Raw genomic sequence first — 16,142 nt, forward strand, 5'->3', positions numbered from 1 at the left:
AGCTGTTCATTGGTTGGAGGATCAGGAAGGAAGGCCGAAGAGTTCCTGTATACACATACAGGTTATCATGAGCCTTAACTTTGAGTCCTAGCCTTGCAAAGAAAACCGTGCCTTGTGTCTGTTTTCTTTCTTTTCTTTCCTTTCTTTTCTTTTCTTTGCTTTTCTTTCTCCTTCCCTTCTCCCCCCCCCATTTTCTCTCCTGTTCTTTTTCCCCTTTTCTCCCCACGGTTGTGAGAGATTTCTACAGAGGAGAGGGAGATTTTAAATTTTTAGCTGCAGAAGTCATTGGCAGGTGAGGCGGCTTCTCCGCATACTCATTCTTGGAAAGTCCTCTCTAGATAGTTCCAGAGTGGATTAGCTACTTTCAGTTACTGAAAAGTATTTGTGTCAGTCCAGGTTTGTGGCCTTCTCTGGGTACATTTTTCTGAATTCTCATGTGCATTCGAGAGTTCAAAAGACAAGGTTTAGACTTGGGCCTGGGCACCAAGGACTATATAGCTGGGGGAGCATTCTCTTTAGCTGTCTCTGTAGCCAGAAAAAATTTGTTTAGAAAATCTATTGTAAAGTTTTTAGTTGAACCATTAATACATTTGTATGTGCTCTTTCTGGTTTCTTTTATTTTTGTTTTATTAATGTGGCCACTTAGAGCTATAAATTTCCCTCAGGATTGCTTTCAGTGTGTCTCGGAGGTACCATTGTATTGTGTTTTTATTTTTATTTAATTACAATGAACTTTTAATTTCTTTCTTGATTTCTTTTTTGGCTAATGCAATATTTAATCTCCTTGAGTTTTGGAGGTTTTTTTTCATTTTTTGTTGTTGTTTTGGTTTTATTTTGTTTTGTTTTGTTTTTGCTGTCAGTTTTCTTTTATCACATTGTAGTTATAAAGGATACACAGAAATATTTCTATCTCTTTGAAATTCTAAAAATTTGTTTTACATTTAAGGATGTGGTATGTTTTAGAGAGGCACCCATATGTAGCTGCAAAGAATATGCAATATGCATTCTATAATGTTTGGATGTAGTGTTCTGTAGATAGGCAGTAAGTCCATTTGATGCATTCTGTTCCCTCTGTGCTTGTTTTTCATTGAAATGGCTTGTCTTTTGGAAAAAAATGAGGTGTGAAAATTAGCTGCTGTTAATGAGTTGATATTAATATATTCTTTAAATCCAGTAGCACATTTGTATGAAATTAGGAGCAGAAGAATTCAGTACATATATGTTTAAAATAATAATGTTCTTTTGGTAAACTTCCCTTGATTAGAATAAATTTTCATTTGAAGTGCATTCTGTCAGCTATTAGGGTAGCAGCCCTGCTTGTTTCCTGAGCCCATTTGATTAGAGTATTTTTGTCTGTCCGATCATTCTAAGGCTAAGACTACCTTTAAGCCTAAGATATATTTCTTCTAGATAACAGAAAAATGGATTTTGTTTCTTAATCAATTCATCCAGGCTGTGTCCTTTGATTGGAGAATTGTGGCTATTAATATTAGAGGTATTATGGAAATATGTGCAATTGCTCTCATTGTGGTGCTGTTTCTGTGATGCTCTTTGTGTTCTCAGTGAGATTTTGAGCTTTAGTAATTATGGCTTCGTATTTTTTTTCCCTAGATTCTTGACTTTGTTCATTCCTCTCTTCAGCTCAAAATATTGTTTCCTGTATTTTCTGTAGGTTTGTTTTGTTGGATATATTTTTAAGGATGTTTATACTGTGGGAAATATTTATTTATTTATTTAGCCTTCAACTGTGTCAGATAGTTTTGCTGAGTATGTTACTATGTTGTCTGTCATGATCCTTTAAGATTTGGAATGCATTGGTCCAGGCTTCTGGCTCTCAAAGTTTAGTAAGAAATTGGTTGTTAGTTTGAGGGTTTTTCTTTGTCTGTGACTTGTGTTTTTTTCTCTCGTAGCTTTCCGTACACTTACTTTGTTCTGCGTTCTTGGTATTTTAACTATGATGTGTTGTGGGGATTTTCTATTCTGGTCTTGTCTCATTGGTTTTCTGTGTATCCCCTCAGTTTGGCGAGTATGATCTGGTCTATGTCATTTGACTCGTGACTCTTCGTTTTTGTATATGTATAATTAGAGATCTGGGACCTTTGTGGTGTCACGGATTTTCTGTATCTGCTTTCCTTGCGCTTTTGAATTCTCTTTATATTCTTTCCCTAACGCATCTAGGTCCTCCACCTTTAAGTTTTAATGTCCCATCTTCTGCTTGATCCGTACTACTTGTAAGACATTCCTTTGAATTTTATGGTTAGGCTACTGAGCTTTTTCAGCCCCATGCTTATCTTTCTGCATCTTTACTAAGTTCCATTTTCCCATCCTGGACTCTTTTTGTTGTTTCCCTTGGCCTTGTGTTTCCTCGGCATCACTCGGGCACTCATTCTCTTTACGTTCTTCCCTTTTACCTTCACCGAGCTGCTTGTTTGTATCTTCTTTAATCACCTTGACTTAATTTTTAAAGTTTATAATTGTTCCTTTAGATTTGGTGGCCTGGAATCCATCTGGGTACGGATCATTGGTAAACATTTCTACAGAACTGATAAGTTTTGGAAGGGATATGCTGGCTTGATGCTGTTTGTATTTTTGGGATGAGATCTGGGTATGTGCTATTCCTCTCTTCTGCGTCTGATTTGGACAGAGCATGTTGGAACAGAAGAGAGGACGAGCAGATCGGGCTCAGCCTGGAGTTTGGAACAAGCAAGTTAGATAAAGTCAGGTGGAAACAGGGGGCTGGATGTGCATATAGAATGTATATACAAGTACAAGCCTTGGGTGTAGGGTAGATCTGGGGTTTGAGGAGGGGATATGGAGGGGAAAATTTGGTAGACTCAGTAGGCTAGACCACAGAGAAGGACATGTAGGATCTTGCATGGTGGGAAGGGTGGCTATGGTTTCAGAGGAGTCTGTGAGTCAAGGAGCATGCAGGGAGGGTCCTGCTTGAAGCCCAGAGGTTGGGTGTCCAGCAAGCCTGAATGGACAGACTAGTCTAGGGCACTGAATGTGGGACTGGGGCTAATTCTAGGGAGTTGGAGGAAAGTGTCTAGAAGGGTATACTCACAAGGAGAAACCCCCAAGGAGCATGCGTAGGAAAGTGTCTAGAAGGGTATACTCACAAGGAGAAACCCCCAAGGAGCATGTGTCGGCAATGGGAGATGGAGAGCTTGGGTGTGGCACAGAAGGGTCTGTCCATCAGAGTCTAGCTGCTTTCTTACAGCTCATACCGATGTTTTCCACTACATAAAACCGCCAGAGAAGACCCTGCAAAGAATAAAACGTACTCTGAAGAGGCTGAATTCATACTGTCGCGAGATGAATACTGTAGCTTGTTTGAGACTTTCTCACCTCAGCTGTATATCTGTGCATTATTATATCTGTTTGGTTTTTGTCTTCCATGTAGAGACTGTACCTTTAATACAGTCCTTTCTGCTTCATTTTTATGTCATGACATGGAGTTATAACATTTTGGATCTCTTGCTTTTTTTTTTTTTTTTTTTTCGGGGCTGGGGACCGAACCCAGGGCCTTGCGCTTGCTAGGCAAGTGCTCTACCGCTGAGCTAAATCCCCAACTCCGGATCTCTTGCTTTTAACCATGAGCCTAATAGTGATGAATACTTGTGTCAGGCTTTCTTTGCACATCTCCCCTCTCAGGCCTTCTCAAGCCTGAGAGAGATCAACCCCATGGGCCTACTTTCTTCTCATCTATTTTTAGAGCACTAGTTAGAAAACTCTAGTCTTTGGAACATAGCTCATTCTTAATTTGTCTGAAATCCATCTATACTTACATCTCACTTCTCAGAGTGTATATTTTCCATCAAATTATATGCATGTTATAATGTTTAAGTGCTGAATAAATATCGAATACTTGCTATTAAATTCACTGCTTTGGGGAACCAGTAGTGACTCCTGTTCTATTAATTTTCCTCTCATAAACTGAATATGAAAACATGCCAAAATTTCATTTTCAAAAAAATGAATATATATATATACATGATCAGTTAATAATAGATGCTTGTGTCTCTATTTTCTATATTAAGTTATAAGTAACAAGCTCTTGGAAACCTCAAGCTCGTCCCTTCACCTAGCTCTTTTCTAGTACTGTGTTCATCATAAAAGGTCATTTAGGAAATCCAGTCCATATTAGATTAATCATTATTTTCACATGCAAGGTGCTATTGCACACATGGTTTGAGATCCCAGCCAGCTGATGACTAAATGTCTTCTACTAGAAGGGCCGAGTTAGCACGAGATGAGACTGGGATTTTCTGAGGCCTAAAGCCTAAGTAGAATATGGGTGATTGTTTTAAGGAAGCAAAAACAGAAACTGAAGAGATGCTCCCACAATTAGGTTTGCATATTGCTCCTGAAGAGTACCTATGTTCAGTTTCCAGTATCTACATCTAGCAGATCACAACCTCCTAACTCCCCTACAGAGACACTGATGCCCTCCTTTGCCCTGGGTTTGAATTTCCACCCATGTGCACACATACATAACTTAAAAATTATGTTGTTGGTCAAAGCAAGAAAGGAAAATTACGCAAGGAAGTGAACAGTAATGATGGACCAGAGCTGAGTCTGGATGCAAGGCTGTTTCTCCTGTGACTCATTTCATTTCTATTGTCACAACTATATTGGTTTTCTGTCCTCCATATCTCCTTATGTCCACACACATGACTTCCCAGCCTCATTGTTTCTGCCAACTTGCTATTCTGTAGCTTTTTCCATTTCTGTGTCATCTACAATATCTTACCACCATACCATCACTTATCACCTGTCTGTCTTGCTAGCTATCCACACGCCCATCCATACTTTAAAAATCAGGACTCTTTTATTGTTTTATACTCAATAGCCGCAGTTCAGTGTAAATCTCTATCATCTATCTGTCTATCTATCTATCTATCTATCTATCTATCTATCTATCTATCTTCTATCATCTATCTAGCTATCATCTGTCAATTATCTATGATTCATTTGTCATCAGTGGATAACAAGATCTGGACAAGCCAAGGGCTCCCTCTCTAGTGTAGAGATTCCAAGGGGCAAACCCCTTCAAAGCCACTGAGAAGCCATTGGACAGCTTCTGGTTACCTTCTCTATCTTGAGAGCCCAGCCTTGTTTCTCTGTCAGCATTCTACTGAGGTTTCTTAGTAGATTCTACAGTAGCAAGTACGGAAAGCATCCTGAAGGCAGTTCCTTGTTGCTGTTTGCCCCAAGGAGACATTTATTCTGACTCGTGCCCCATCTGAGGGAAAGCTGAATCTTAGGCTTGTGAGCATGCATATGTAGTAACAGTGGGCTAAGTGCTGACATCCCAAAACCCTGTGTTTACATTGCTAATCCTATATTTTGTGGAACTAAAATTTTCGACCTCCATGCATTCTCATGCACGGATGATTCTCTCTATTTTTCCAGTGGTCCTGTTTTCACTTTGTGGTTAACAGACTGGATTTTACAAAACTGCCTTAAGAGAAATATAAAGTACATTCTGAATATGAATAGAAAAAAGACTTTAACATCTCACATGACCCCCTCCTACTGCAGAAGAAGCCATTCAGGTCTCTTTCTTTACTCACTTGGTGGCCCAAGGGTACCAGTGACTGCATCTCTTTTCTAAACAGCTCTTTTCTGTTTCCTTTGCTCCTAAACTGAATCACAAAGGAATAAGATATACAACTTTTCGGCTGGATTTAACTTTGCCTTTGTGATGTGTGCAGCTTGAGGTAAACATAATTTTATTCACAATATTTGTGATGAGTGTGCTAAGTACATGGCAGAATGCAAGATCACCAGGCAGAGTGGCATTTAGTCACTCTTTCTCTACCAGGAGCAGCAGTAAAAGTGATTGAGAGGATTTGTATTAAACTGTACTTAAAAAACAGGTACTCGGTTGAAAGATCAGGAAAATATTAAGCGGCACTACCTAGACCCCGTGTATTAAATGAATAGAGAGGTTTAAGCTTTGACACCTGGGGAAAAGTGCTGTGCCCACCGTGTCTGCCTGTGCTCAGTCTATTCCAGGTTCTAAATTAGCCAAACAAAGGAAGGAAATGTGTTTTACATTTTGTTTGAATATTTACCTTTTTCAGTTCCTGTTTATTTATTGTCCCCTTAGTCACACCAACCCTGGAGCCACTAAAGTGAAGGATAAGGGGATAGAGAGTGTCTCCTCTGGAATCCAACCCCATTAGGTTGTTTGCATTGCATTGGAAAGCAGCACAAAGTAAACAGTTCTCACAAGGGGGGAGGGCAGGATCCCTTGTCCCCAAGCAGACTCTGCTAAGAGTCTGCTCAAGACAGCACTCAGCAATGAGTGATGTATGCTCTAGGTCATTTCCTGTGCATGACTAAGACAAGCCACAGCTATTATCTACTATCTACTATTGACTATCTACTATCTACTGTCTATCTAGACAGATGTCTTTTATCTATCATTTATCAATCAACACTATTATCTGTAATCTGTCATCTATCAATCCTTTATCTATCACATATCAATTTATTATTTTTATCATTCTCGATCTATCTATCTATCTATCTATCTATCTATCTATCTATCTATCTATCTACTTATCTATCTATCATTTTGTGAAAGCCTTGACATAGCCCACTGCAGACCTATGATAGCAGGTCAACTCAGTTCTTGGTTCAATTCCAGATTGGAGCCAATACTCTCTCTCTTTTGCCTCACAGAGTTAACAGTTACACCATCTGTTGGCCAAATTTTAATTTAGTTAGCATCTTAACTGAAACATTTTCCTGTCATTATTCTTTAAGTCCTTTTACATATAAGGAATTTGGAACTAAAAGGATATGGAATCTAGCCTGTGTTTTACAAACTTGGCTGACCATGGGTTACTTTGTTTTTAATTTAATAAAATTCCAGTGAAATATAGTGATATATTTTTCCAATTATCAAGCATTGACAAGCCAGTCAATAAAAGGAAATAAGAACTAAAAGCTGTGAAAGAATAAGAACACAGTGATGATTATCTTAAGCAGGAGAAGACAACTTTACTGAAGACAGGTGCAAAGTGAAGGGAACCGCTGGCTGCTAAGGGTGTGGAGACGATGGACAGGGAAGACAGGGACACTTGTGCTTGTTGGTCAGTCCAGAAAGCAGAAGTTCTGGATAACCTGGAAAGTAGAAATACGACCACTGAGAGATGGGCCCAAAGATTGAAGGGTGAACTTACCATGTTCTCACCCCAGCAACCAGCCTCATTTATCCACTCAACTACTGGAAGACGTTCAGATACTCTCTGAAATGAATTTATCTTATTCTGGGAAGATATTTAGAAGTTTTCCCAGTGGAATTATGAAGAAATTTGACATATGGGGAGTTGCAAATGGCAATTTCTCAGTTTGATAACTTTACACATGAAGCTCATTCGCAAAGCTCACTCACAGAAATGCAGCTTGCCATCACTTCCTCCTTTGAATATGAACAGGTGAGCCAAAGAATGTGGCAGCAAATACATGAACAATCCATTCTAAGAAACAAGTGAGAAGAGAAATAAAACAACAGAAAGGGAATGTAAATGCATGGAGTTAATTTAGTGATCAGTGTAACACATTAAACAGATTAACAAATAACCTACTCATAAACACATTAACCTACTCATTTTAGGTTTCATTTTACCTTTAAAAAGCATAAAACAATTTTTCCTCCTATTCTTCCATAAGCATCCCCAAGCTCCATCCACTGTTTGGCTCTGGGTCTCTGTATCTGTCTGAGTCCGTTGGTGGGTAGAGCCTCTCAGAGGACAACATGCTCCTGTCTGCAAGTGTAACAGAGTATCATTAATAGTGTTAGCAATTGGTGCTTGCCCAAATGAGTCTCAAGTTTAACCAGTTATTGGTTAACCATTCCCTCAGTCTCTGTTCTCTCCCTTGTGCCAGCATTTCTTGTAGACAGGATAAACTTTGGGTTGAAAGTACTGTGGATGGGTTAGTATTTCTATTGCTCTACTAGGGTTCTTGCCTGACTACAGGCAGAGAGTTCTTCAGGTTTCATATCCCCAATGTAGTAAGACACAGCTAAAGTCACCCCCATTGATTCTTGGACACTTCCCATATCCTAGATCTCTGTCTCATCCTAGAGATGCCCACCACCTCCATATTCCCATCTGTGGCAGATTTCCATTCATTTTCATGGCCATCTAGCCATCTCTCCTGTCCTTCCCCACACCTGATCCTGAACTCCCCATTTCCCTCCCCTTTCCCCTACCTCTCCCCCATCCCTGCCACTTCCCTCCCTCCATCTGCCTCTTATGAGTATTTTATTCCCCCTTCTAAGTGAGTCTTAAGCTTCCTCACTTGGGCTTTTCTTCTTGTTTAGCTTCTTTGGGTTTGTGGAGTGTAGCATGTTACTTGCATTTTATGGCTAATATCCACTTATAAGTGAATACATTGAGAGCCCCAGAGGGGATAGGAACTCCACAGGAAAACCAACAGAGTCAACTAATCTGAACCCCTGGGGCTCTCTGAGTCTGAACCAACAGCCATAGAACATACATCTGCTGGACCTAGGCCTCCTGGCACGTATGTAGCAGATATGCAGCTTGGTCTTTACATGGGTCCCAAACAACTGGAATGGGGGTTATCCCAAAAGCTGTATGTGGGATGTTTGTCTTCTAGCTTGGCTGCTTTACCTGGCCTTGGTAGGACAGGAAGCGCCTAGCCTAGTAGAGAGCTGAAGTGCCAAGGTGGGGGCATACCCAGGAGGCCCCCACCTGCTCTGAGAAGCAGGGAAAAGGGGTGGGGGAAGAGTTGTGAGAGGAGTTTGAGGAAGGTTCAGTGAGGGGGATGTAAGTGAATAAGGAAAAAAATTAAATGTAATTAAAAAACAAAACAAAACAAAAGTCTTAAACCAGGCTAGACTTACACTCCCTATCCCTTTTATATCAATCCCAAAGTACTAGATTAGGGAACTGTATCATCTTACATGGAAGGAGAATGATTCTTAATATCCTAAAAGATATCCGTGTGTGTGTGTGTGTGTGTGTGTGTGTGTGTGTGTGTGTGTGTAAGAGATATTCGGTTGTGACTCTCTCCCCGATTACATGGTGATTCTGTTTAGGTCACACACATAAAACCCCTCAGATGACCCTTTGTTTTAGCTGGCTTTTCTCATTTAATCCTCCTGTTCCACCCCTCACCCCCCAGTCCATCCATAACTTTCTATTTTACTTTCCCTTTCTCGGGTCTTTCAACTCTATGCCCCTTACTCTGTACTGAGCTCTGTAGTTTGGTAGACTATAGCTTGCTTATTCAAGGCTTATCAGCTCACATCAATATGTAACAGAATGCATCTATATTTGTCCTTTGGAGTTCTGGGTTACCTCATTCAGGATGGTTTTTCCTAGCTCCATCTGACCTTGCCAGTATTCACAAATGTCCAGGAGACTATTAATACTGCCAGCTCAGGGACACACTCTGAAAGCCATTTGTCTATAGGAACTGTTTGACTTTAAAACGGCGTGTGTAGTTATTGGGTTGCAAAATGTAGTTTAAATGATGGGAAGTCTAAAGTTGGAAGTGTGCGTGCACCTTTAAATGAAATTGAACGTAAAACAAACCTGTGGTTAAAAGAAAAGACATGGGGTGACTACTGCCATTCAAAATGAATCTTCAGTATAACGAACATACTAATTGGACCAGAGGAAACACACTGTGTTCATTAATGTGTTAGTTGAGGCTTTTATTGATGGCATAAAACACTATGACCGTGAGCAACTTAGGGAGAAAAGGGCTTATTTCCGCTTACATGTCCTCATCCCTGTTCCTCATTCAGGCAGGTCCAGGCAGAAAGCTGGAGGCAGGAGCTGGAGCAGAAGCCGCAGAGGAGGGCTGCTGACTGGCTTGCTCAGCCTGCGTTCTCATATACCCCAGGGACACCTTTCCAGGGAGGCACCACTCACAGTGGCAGCAGCCATCCCACAGCAATCATTAATTATAGAAGGCCCATAGGATTGCCGGGAGGCCATCTTCAGCATCTTTCTGTCAATTGTGCGTCCCTCTTGGCTAACTCTAACTTGTGTTGGCAATCAACTTGCCAGGAAGTTTGATTAGACGAGGTCATAGATAGAGCGTCAACGTTAGGATGATAAAGCTTGCCACCACACACACACACACACACACACACACACACACACACACACACACACACACACACAGTGTTACACAGACTGTAGGCAAACCTGCCTCTCTCTCCAGCTCATCTGTGGAACGTAGACTGTGGCAGAACAGTTTGACTTGAGAAGATAATAAATACTTAAAATTCTTTTCTTCTAAATTAAAATGTATAAAATGCTTTTCAGTTAGTATGTTTCAGCAAAAACTTGCTTTCTGGATATTGGAGTTTGCATTGACACCCAACCCTTGCTCCTCCTCTCCTGGCCCTCTCATGGAGGATAAAATTGATACCTCAGGATCTCAGGCGCTATGGACCGGGGACCTTTTAGCCCATCTCCTTTCCCCCTCCTCATCCTGCTCTTCTGCGTTTTGCCTCAGGTGGGGAAGGAAAGAACACAAATGAGCTCGAACTGAAGTCAGGCATGAAGGGAAAAAGTGTATTAATACCAGTGACCACCTTTGTCTGCACAGTCCTGAAACAAAGGACATTTGCCACTAAGAAGAGCTTCATCGTCTGTCACACATGTGGGCAGATGGGGACTTTTCACACAGCCCACCAACAAGCAGGACTTCTCCAACACAGAATTGCTTTCTTTCCTCTTATTAGCATAAATTATTCTGCTGTTGGCATTGTTTTAATATTTTTTTTAAAAAAAAATCTCCCAAGTGTGCTACACAGGCAACATGCTGGCAGTCTTGAGGATTTGAAAGCAAGGAGAGAGGGGACATTATGGTGGGTAGTTACAGTCCCTGGTTGGTGTATGTGTGTATGTGTGTGTGTGACATACACACACATACACAGCTTTTAGAAAAATCAGAAAACTGTGCCCTGCGGGGGCGAGTTTGCTAAACTGTCAGCTCTAGCCGTTAATGAGCTAGTTTGTCAGCTGGAGAGAGAAAAGAGCCGCTGGAACAATGCTGAGCTTTGTGTGGGATTTCAAAATCAGATTGACTGGAGAAGCAGCAAATACTAAATGGAACCGCTTTATTCTCTAATTAATTTGCTACAAACTGTAAAATAAAAGTATTAAAGATGTGAGATGGAGTATGCTTTTGAGAAGAGAAAACACCGAAAGTGTTTAGCTCTGCTCAAGTCATGTACGGCCCTCTCTCCTTTCCTCAGAGACAAGCTGCAGCTCAGGATTTCAAGAGGTGGTGACATTTTGGGGTGAGGCATCATTTTAGGGTTAATGTTTATAAACCAAGTGGAAACACAGCCTCTTCTTTAGGGCTAAGGGTGCTAAGACCCAAGGATCCTGGACTTTCCCTGTAGACAGTGTCCATTTTAGTACTGAGGGGCCAGGGATTGAGGATAGCCTTAGAATGGAGAACAAATGCTAATACTACAGCTATTCTTGGATTCTCTCCCCTAAGGGTAGCAACCGATGCAGTGTGCAAGCTCTTCGTAGACAGAAGCGAGCAGAGGAGGGAGCACCATTCAAGCCAGTTTGAAGTTCTGACTGTGTCACATGTGTGGAATATGGGGCAAGATGTTTAAACTCTTGTAAATTCAACAGCTTGTTCAGAACTGAGGCTGGTCCCTGCAACCCTGTGAGATTGTTCAGAGGCTCAAAGCTCAGAGTTTCTACTTCAGGGTCAGGCATGTGGTAAAGACACAGAAGTTACTGATTAGGGCACTCTGCAGCCATGAGTGCTCAGGAGGATAAGCAGCTTAGTGCTTTCCCTTTATCCACATCCCATCTTTCTCTTTTTCAGTTCTCTGATGGCTGTGACACACTCCCCTGCATCCACAGTTCAAAGTCCCCAGTCTTTCTAGTAAGCTTGTTCTCAGAAGCACACTACTGAAGGAGACAGTGCATGTGTTTAATGTGAGCCTTATTTACTACAGACCAGGCATTGTTCATCTGAAACAGGACCCCATTTCATCTTTTCTGTGAGCCTCTGAAGTTACTTCTATAATTATTCCCATTTTTACACCTTTTAAAGCCTAGTCTATTGAGACATGAAATCATTTCCCCAAAGTCCAGAGTCACGATCAATCCTGGGCATCTGGCTCTGCCCTGTACAACGGATCACTTTATTTTGAAGCTCCTAGGGTCTGAGTTCAGAGTTGTCAACCAGTGGGCTCCAAAGTTTTGGAAGTTCCTGCTAGATGTGGTTGCCCTGGCAAAGTTGAAGTGTGTGGTCGGTACTGAGAATCAAGGTGAAACTTCTCTCATTCTCTCTCAAGGGAGGCTGGGCAGTTGAGTCCTCATTAAGCACATGACTTCTCTCAGGGTTCTAACTCCTCCTGAATAGAGGGACCGTATCACAATGTGTGGTATCTATGGTATCTACACTTGTACCTGACACCTAACAATTTGCTTAGACTGACGGGCAAGTGAGCGATGGAGGGAGGAAGGGAAAGAGTAATGAATGAATGAGTGTTGGAGTAGGGAGAGATGAGAAATGAATGGATGGAAGAAGTGAGGGAGTGATGACAGATGCATAGGTGGAGGAATGAAGGGATGGATATAGAGTGATGAAGAGATGAATTAATGCGTTGATTTTTTTCAGTGTAGCTATCCATGTTCAATAGCTGAATAAAAGATATAGAACTTAGAAGACAGTGTAGACATTAAAACTATTTATATAATGAATTTTTCTCTTTGTGTTTTATATATATGTGCATATATATGAATATTCAATACAACCTGCTGAGTCTATTCAGTGTTGATTATATGCATATGTTTCTAAGGCTGAGCATCCATTTGGTAGACAAATAATTAGGTGGCATGTCCCTGGGGAAGACTAATTGTCATAGCTCTTCATCTATGGGAGAGGTGTTATGAGATCTCCCAAATCCTTATTGGCATATAAACTATTATTGCCATTGTACAGATCTTGTTTAGGGATTCATACTGTTGAGATTTCATATTGGCAACTTCTTCCTTGTTTTCTATAGAAGATATAAACTTCCTGGTCCTCCTTCTTTTCCAGACTTCCTGCCCCCTCTTTGAAAGTTCACAAAGCCTTTGATAGAAGGGTTGTCGTAGGTGTGCTAGTTAGAGTTAGGCACAATGGGGTCAGTTCTCTGCATTTAGTTCTGGATTTCTGTAATACTGTCTGTCTTCTGCAAAAGGAAGCTACTTTGATGAGGCAAGAGCGCTACTCTTAAATGTGGGCATAAGAATAAGTATTTAGATTGTAGACAGACATTATACTGGTTTAGGAAAATGGCAATACTAGGCTATCCTCTAAGTAGCTGGCTATGTTTAGAGTAACATGAACAAATTCATTTCTCTTGAGCGAGCCTTAAGTCCAATGATACAGCTGTTGGTTAAGTCCAAGACATAAAAGCCACTGTTGTACCTTTGAGGATATCTTGTCATGTTTGTCATTATTGTGCTTTGTAAATGTCACATCTGGGTAGGAGTATTGATTGCTTTTCTCCATTGACAGCTTGCACAGCCCTTTCTAGTACCATGCAAGCTAGCCCTCTTGCATGAAGCTTTCAAGAGAATCCCAGCTTAATTCCTTGAAACTTTGTGTCAGAAGTGCATGGCGTCTTCAGAAGTAGAAACATACCTTATATTCTGGATGTCAACCAAAGGCATTGGAAATTGGTTGTATTATTTTGAGAGTCTTGTATTATTTTGAGACTCTCTTGACCAATAACTCCCGAGGTTTCTCATGTCTGGAGCTGAAAATTTTGTTAGCTATTCTGTGGTCCTGGGGGAACATTGTCACCCCCAGATGGCATTACTTCAAAAGTGATTTAGATAAACATAGAATAATATGAGACCCTGTGGCTTCTTTAACCATCCTTAGTGCTGTTGACCTTGACGTTATTCTTATAGACACGTCGACAATAAGAAACCGATCTAAAATGTTCCACTTCAATGGTTCCTGACCTTTCTTCATATTAAAATAGAGCTTTCTCCGCAGTAATATTTTGTTGCTGGTGTTTCATCCCACATGGACACAGTGAAATCCAAAATTGTTCCTCTGCAGTGTATGTATAAACTCTGATGCCCATAGGCTAGACTGCATCAAACAAGTGATTTTCCTGAAGAACAAGATCGTTTTCATTCAGAAAATGTTTACTGGATGCCGTTTCACTCTCAGGTAGTAAGCACTTGAAGCATAAATGCAAACAAGAGAAACACTGTAAGTAGAGGGACAGGAAATAAATGCTTCCCCATGGCCATGGAGAAACTCGAGGCACAGAAAGTTGTGTTACAGGGAACATAGTTCAGAGTGGTGCTTGTAATTTAACGAAGGATGCTCAGTTAGGATGAATTATATGTAGATGTTTTAGCCTATACTATAAGGCTTGAGTTGGAAAAAACAAAACCACAACATTGTAAATGTATGAGGAAAAGAAGGAATTTGGAGCTCCAAACCATTAATAATACTTTTTGCACAATAACTCAGTAAAGTGAGAAATCCCTTAGATTTATGATACATCTGCTTTTTGTGTTCTGATAGGATTAACAGCACTGGATTTGGAGATGACCGCTGCCCCAGAACCCTAAGCTGAGCAGCTGACCAACCCCAGCATCCTTCCTGTTATCTGCAAAGCAAAATGGGAGACAGAGAGCCCCTGCTGGGAGGAAGCCAGGTCAGCAGGTGAACCTGCTTGCTTTCGACAGGACCTTATTCAGCCTGTTTGCCCGCACCTGTCCCCTTCCGTGTGCTTCTGGACCTGTAGTGATGTGTGTCCGCCCTGGAGCACTTGCCCTTCAGTGAAGCCTGAAGCATGAGCAGCAGCAGCCACGCATGCCCAGTCCCGGCAGTGCGTGGACACATGACTCACTACCCAGCTGCCCCCTACCCATTGCTGTTCCCACCTGTCATTGGAGGACTCTCCCTGCCACCACTCCATGGGCTCCATGGCCACCCACCTCCCAGTGGATGCAGCACCCCATCACCAGCCAGTAAGTACTGAGGGCCTTGGCCCTGCCTAACTCTCACAGTATGGTGGGCAGGTTCTGTTCCGTTATATTGGTTTCTCTCTGTCTAAAATTCTACCTGAAATGCTGTGGGGGAAATGAACATGTGGTGATGGCAAGGGCGACATAAAAGGTGGCCTTTAAGATTTGGTGTGTGCTGAACAGCCAAGACACTTGCTGTGTTCTATAAAGTGTGGGTCAAAAGCTGGCAGGCAGAGGAGGCAGAGATTCCTGAAGAAACTGACCACTGGCGTGTGCACTTCAAGTGAGAGACGATGATAGGTAAAAGCTATTGACCCTCGTATTCGAGTCTAACTTGTGAGATTTCCTCTTGGGTATTGTGTTACCGATTCTGCCTGTAGTCCTCAGTTCACAGACCATGGGTCCGCCCCAGTCAAATGGTTTTCTGTGTCCCTGATGACTTTGGGTTCCAAGCTGACTTGCTTCTAACCCAAGGTCATTTCTTACCTGATGCATAAAAAGTTCCATAAGGAAGGAAAAGTACTCTGAGACAATTTAAGATTAATATGACCTACCTGTGAAAAGTATTCCTTTTGGGTGGTTTTGAGGAGCTCTGTCTAAGGCCTAGATCTGGTCCAGTTTTGAAGAAGTTTGTGTAGTTTTTATCTGAAGATGGAGGCTGGGGTTGGCTCTGGTGCTGTGGTGAATACCAGGACTGTGAATTCTGTGGTCATTTTTCCTGTTGCTGAATCAGCCTAGAGCTAGAGCTCAGCCTTGCCCTCCCTACTGATGCTTCTCGTCCTACTGCTTTTGAGCAAATCCATCCAAATATTGGTTTGGTTCTAGAAAGCAAAGTTTATCTTTTGAAGTACTGCCTTAACTTCGTTGGTGTTGTTCACTGTGCTCAACTTTCCATCCTACCTCCTTATGCACAAAAAGCAGGGAGTTTGCTTAAACTAAATTAAACTAAATTAACTTAAAGATTCCTTTCAAAGTTGAGATGGAACGAACAAAACAAGCAGGAAGTGACAGACAGACAGACAGACAGTTGGAATTTGGCGACAAATTCTAGGGGTATGTGTCACCATCACAGAAGGATCATTCTAAATTCTGACTCCTTTTCTTCCTGAAATGGCTAAACTGTGATTC

At 41.4% G+C, this 16,142-nt stretch overlaps 1 protein-coding gene across 1 annotated transcript in view; it reads left to right on the forward strand.

The window, feature by feature from the left end:
* The window catches only part of Rarb (retinoic acid receptor, beta), a 644,731-nt gene that overhangs the window by 279,193 nt on the left and 349,396 nt on the right, over positions 1-16,142 (forward strand). The window contains exon 2 of the mRNA XM_087584950.1: positions 14,569-15,017. Within this exon, the coding sequence (XP_087441076.1) occupies positions 14,840-15,017 (178 nt within the window). The 5' untranslated portion in view covers positions 14,569-14,839. The remainder of the gene's footprint in view (positions 1-14,568; positions 15,018-16,142) is intronic.

This window comes from Rattus norvegicus, chromosome 15 (genome assembly GCF_021556685.1).
Source record: "Rattus norvegicus strain SHRSP/BbbUtx chromosome 15, alternate assembly SHRSP_T2T, whole genome shotgun sequence".
NCBI classification, from domain to species: domain Eukaryota; kingdom Metazoa; phylum Chordata; class Mammalia; order Rodentia; family Muridae; genus Rattus; species Rattus norvegicus.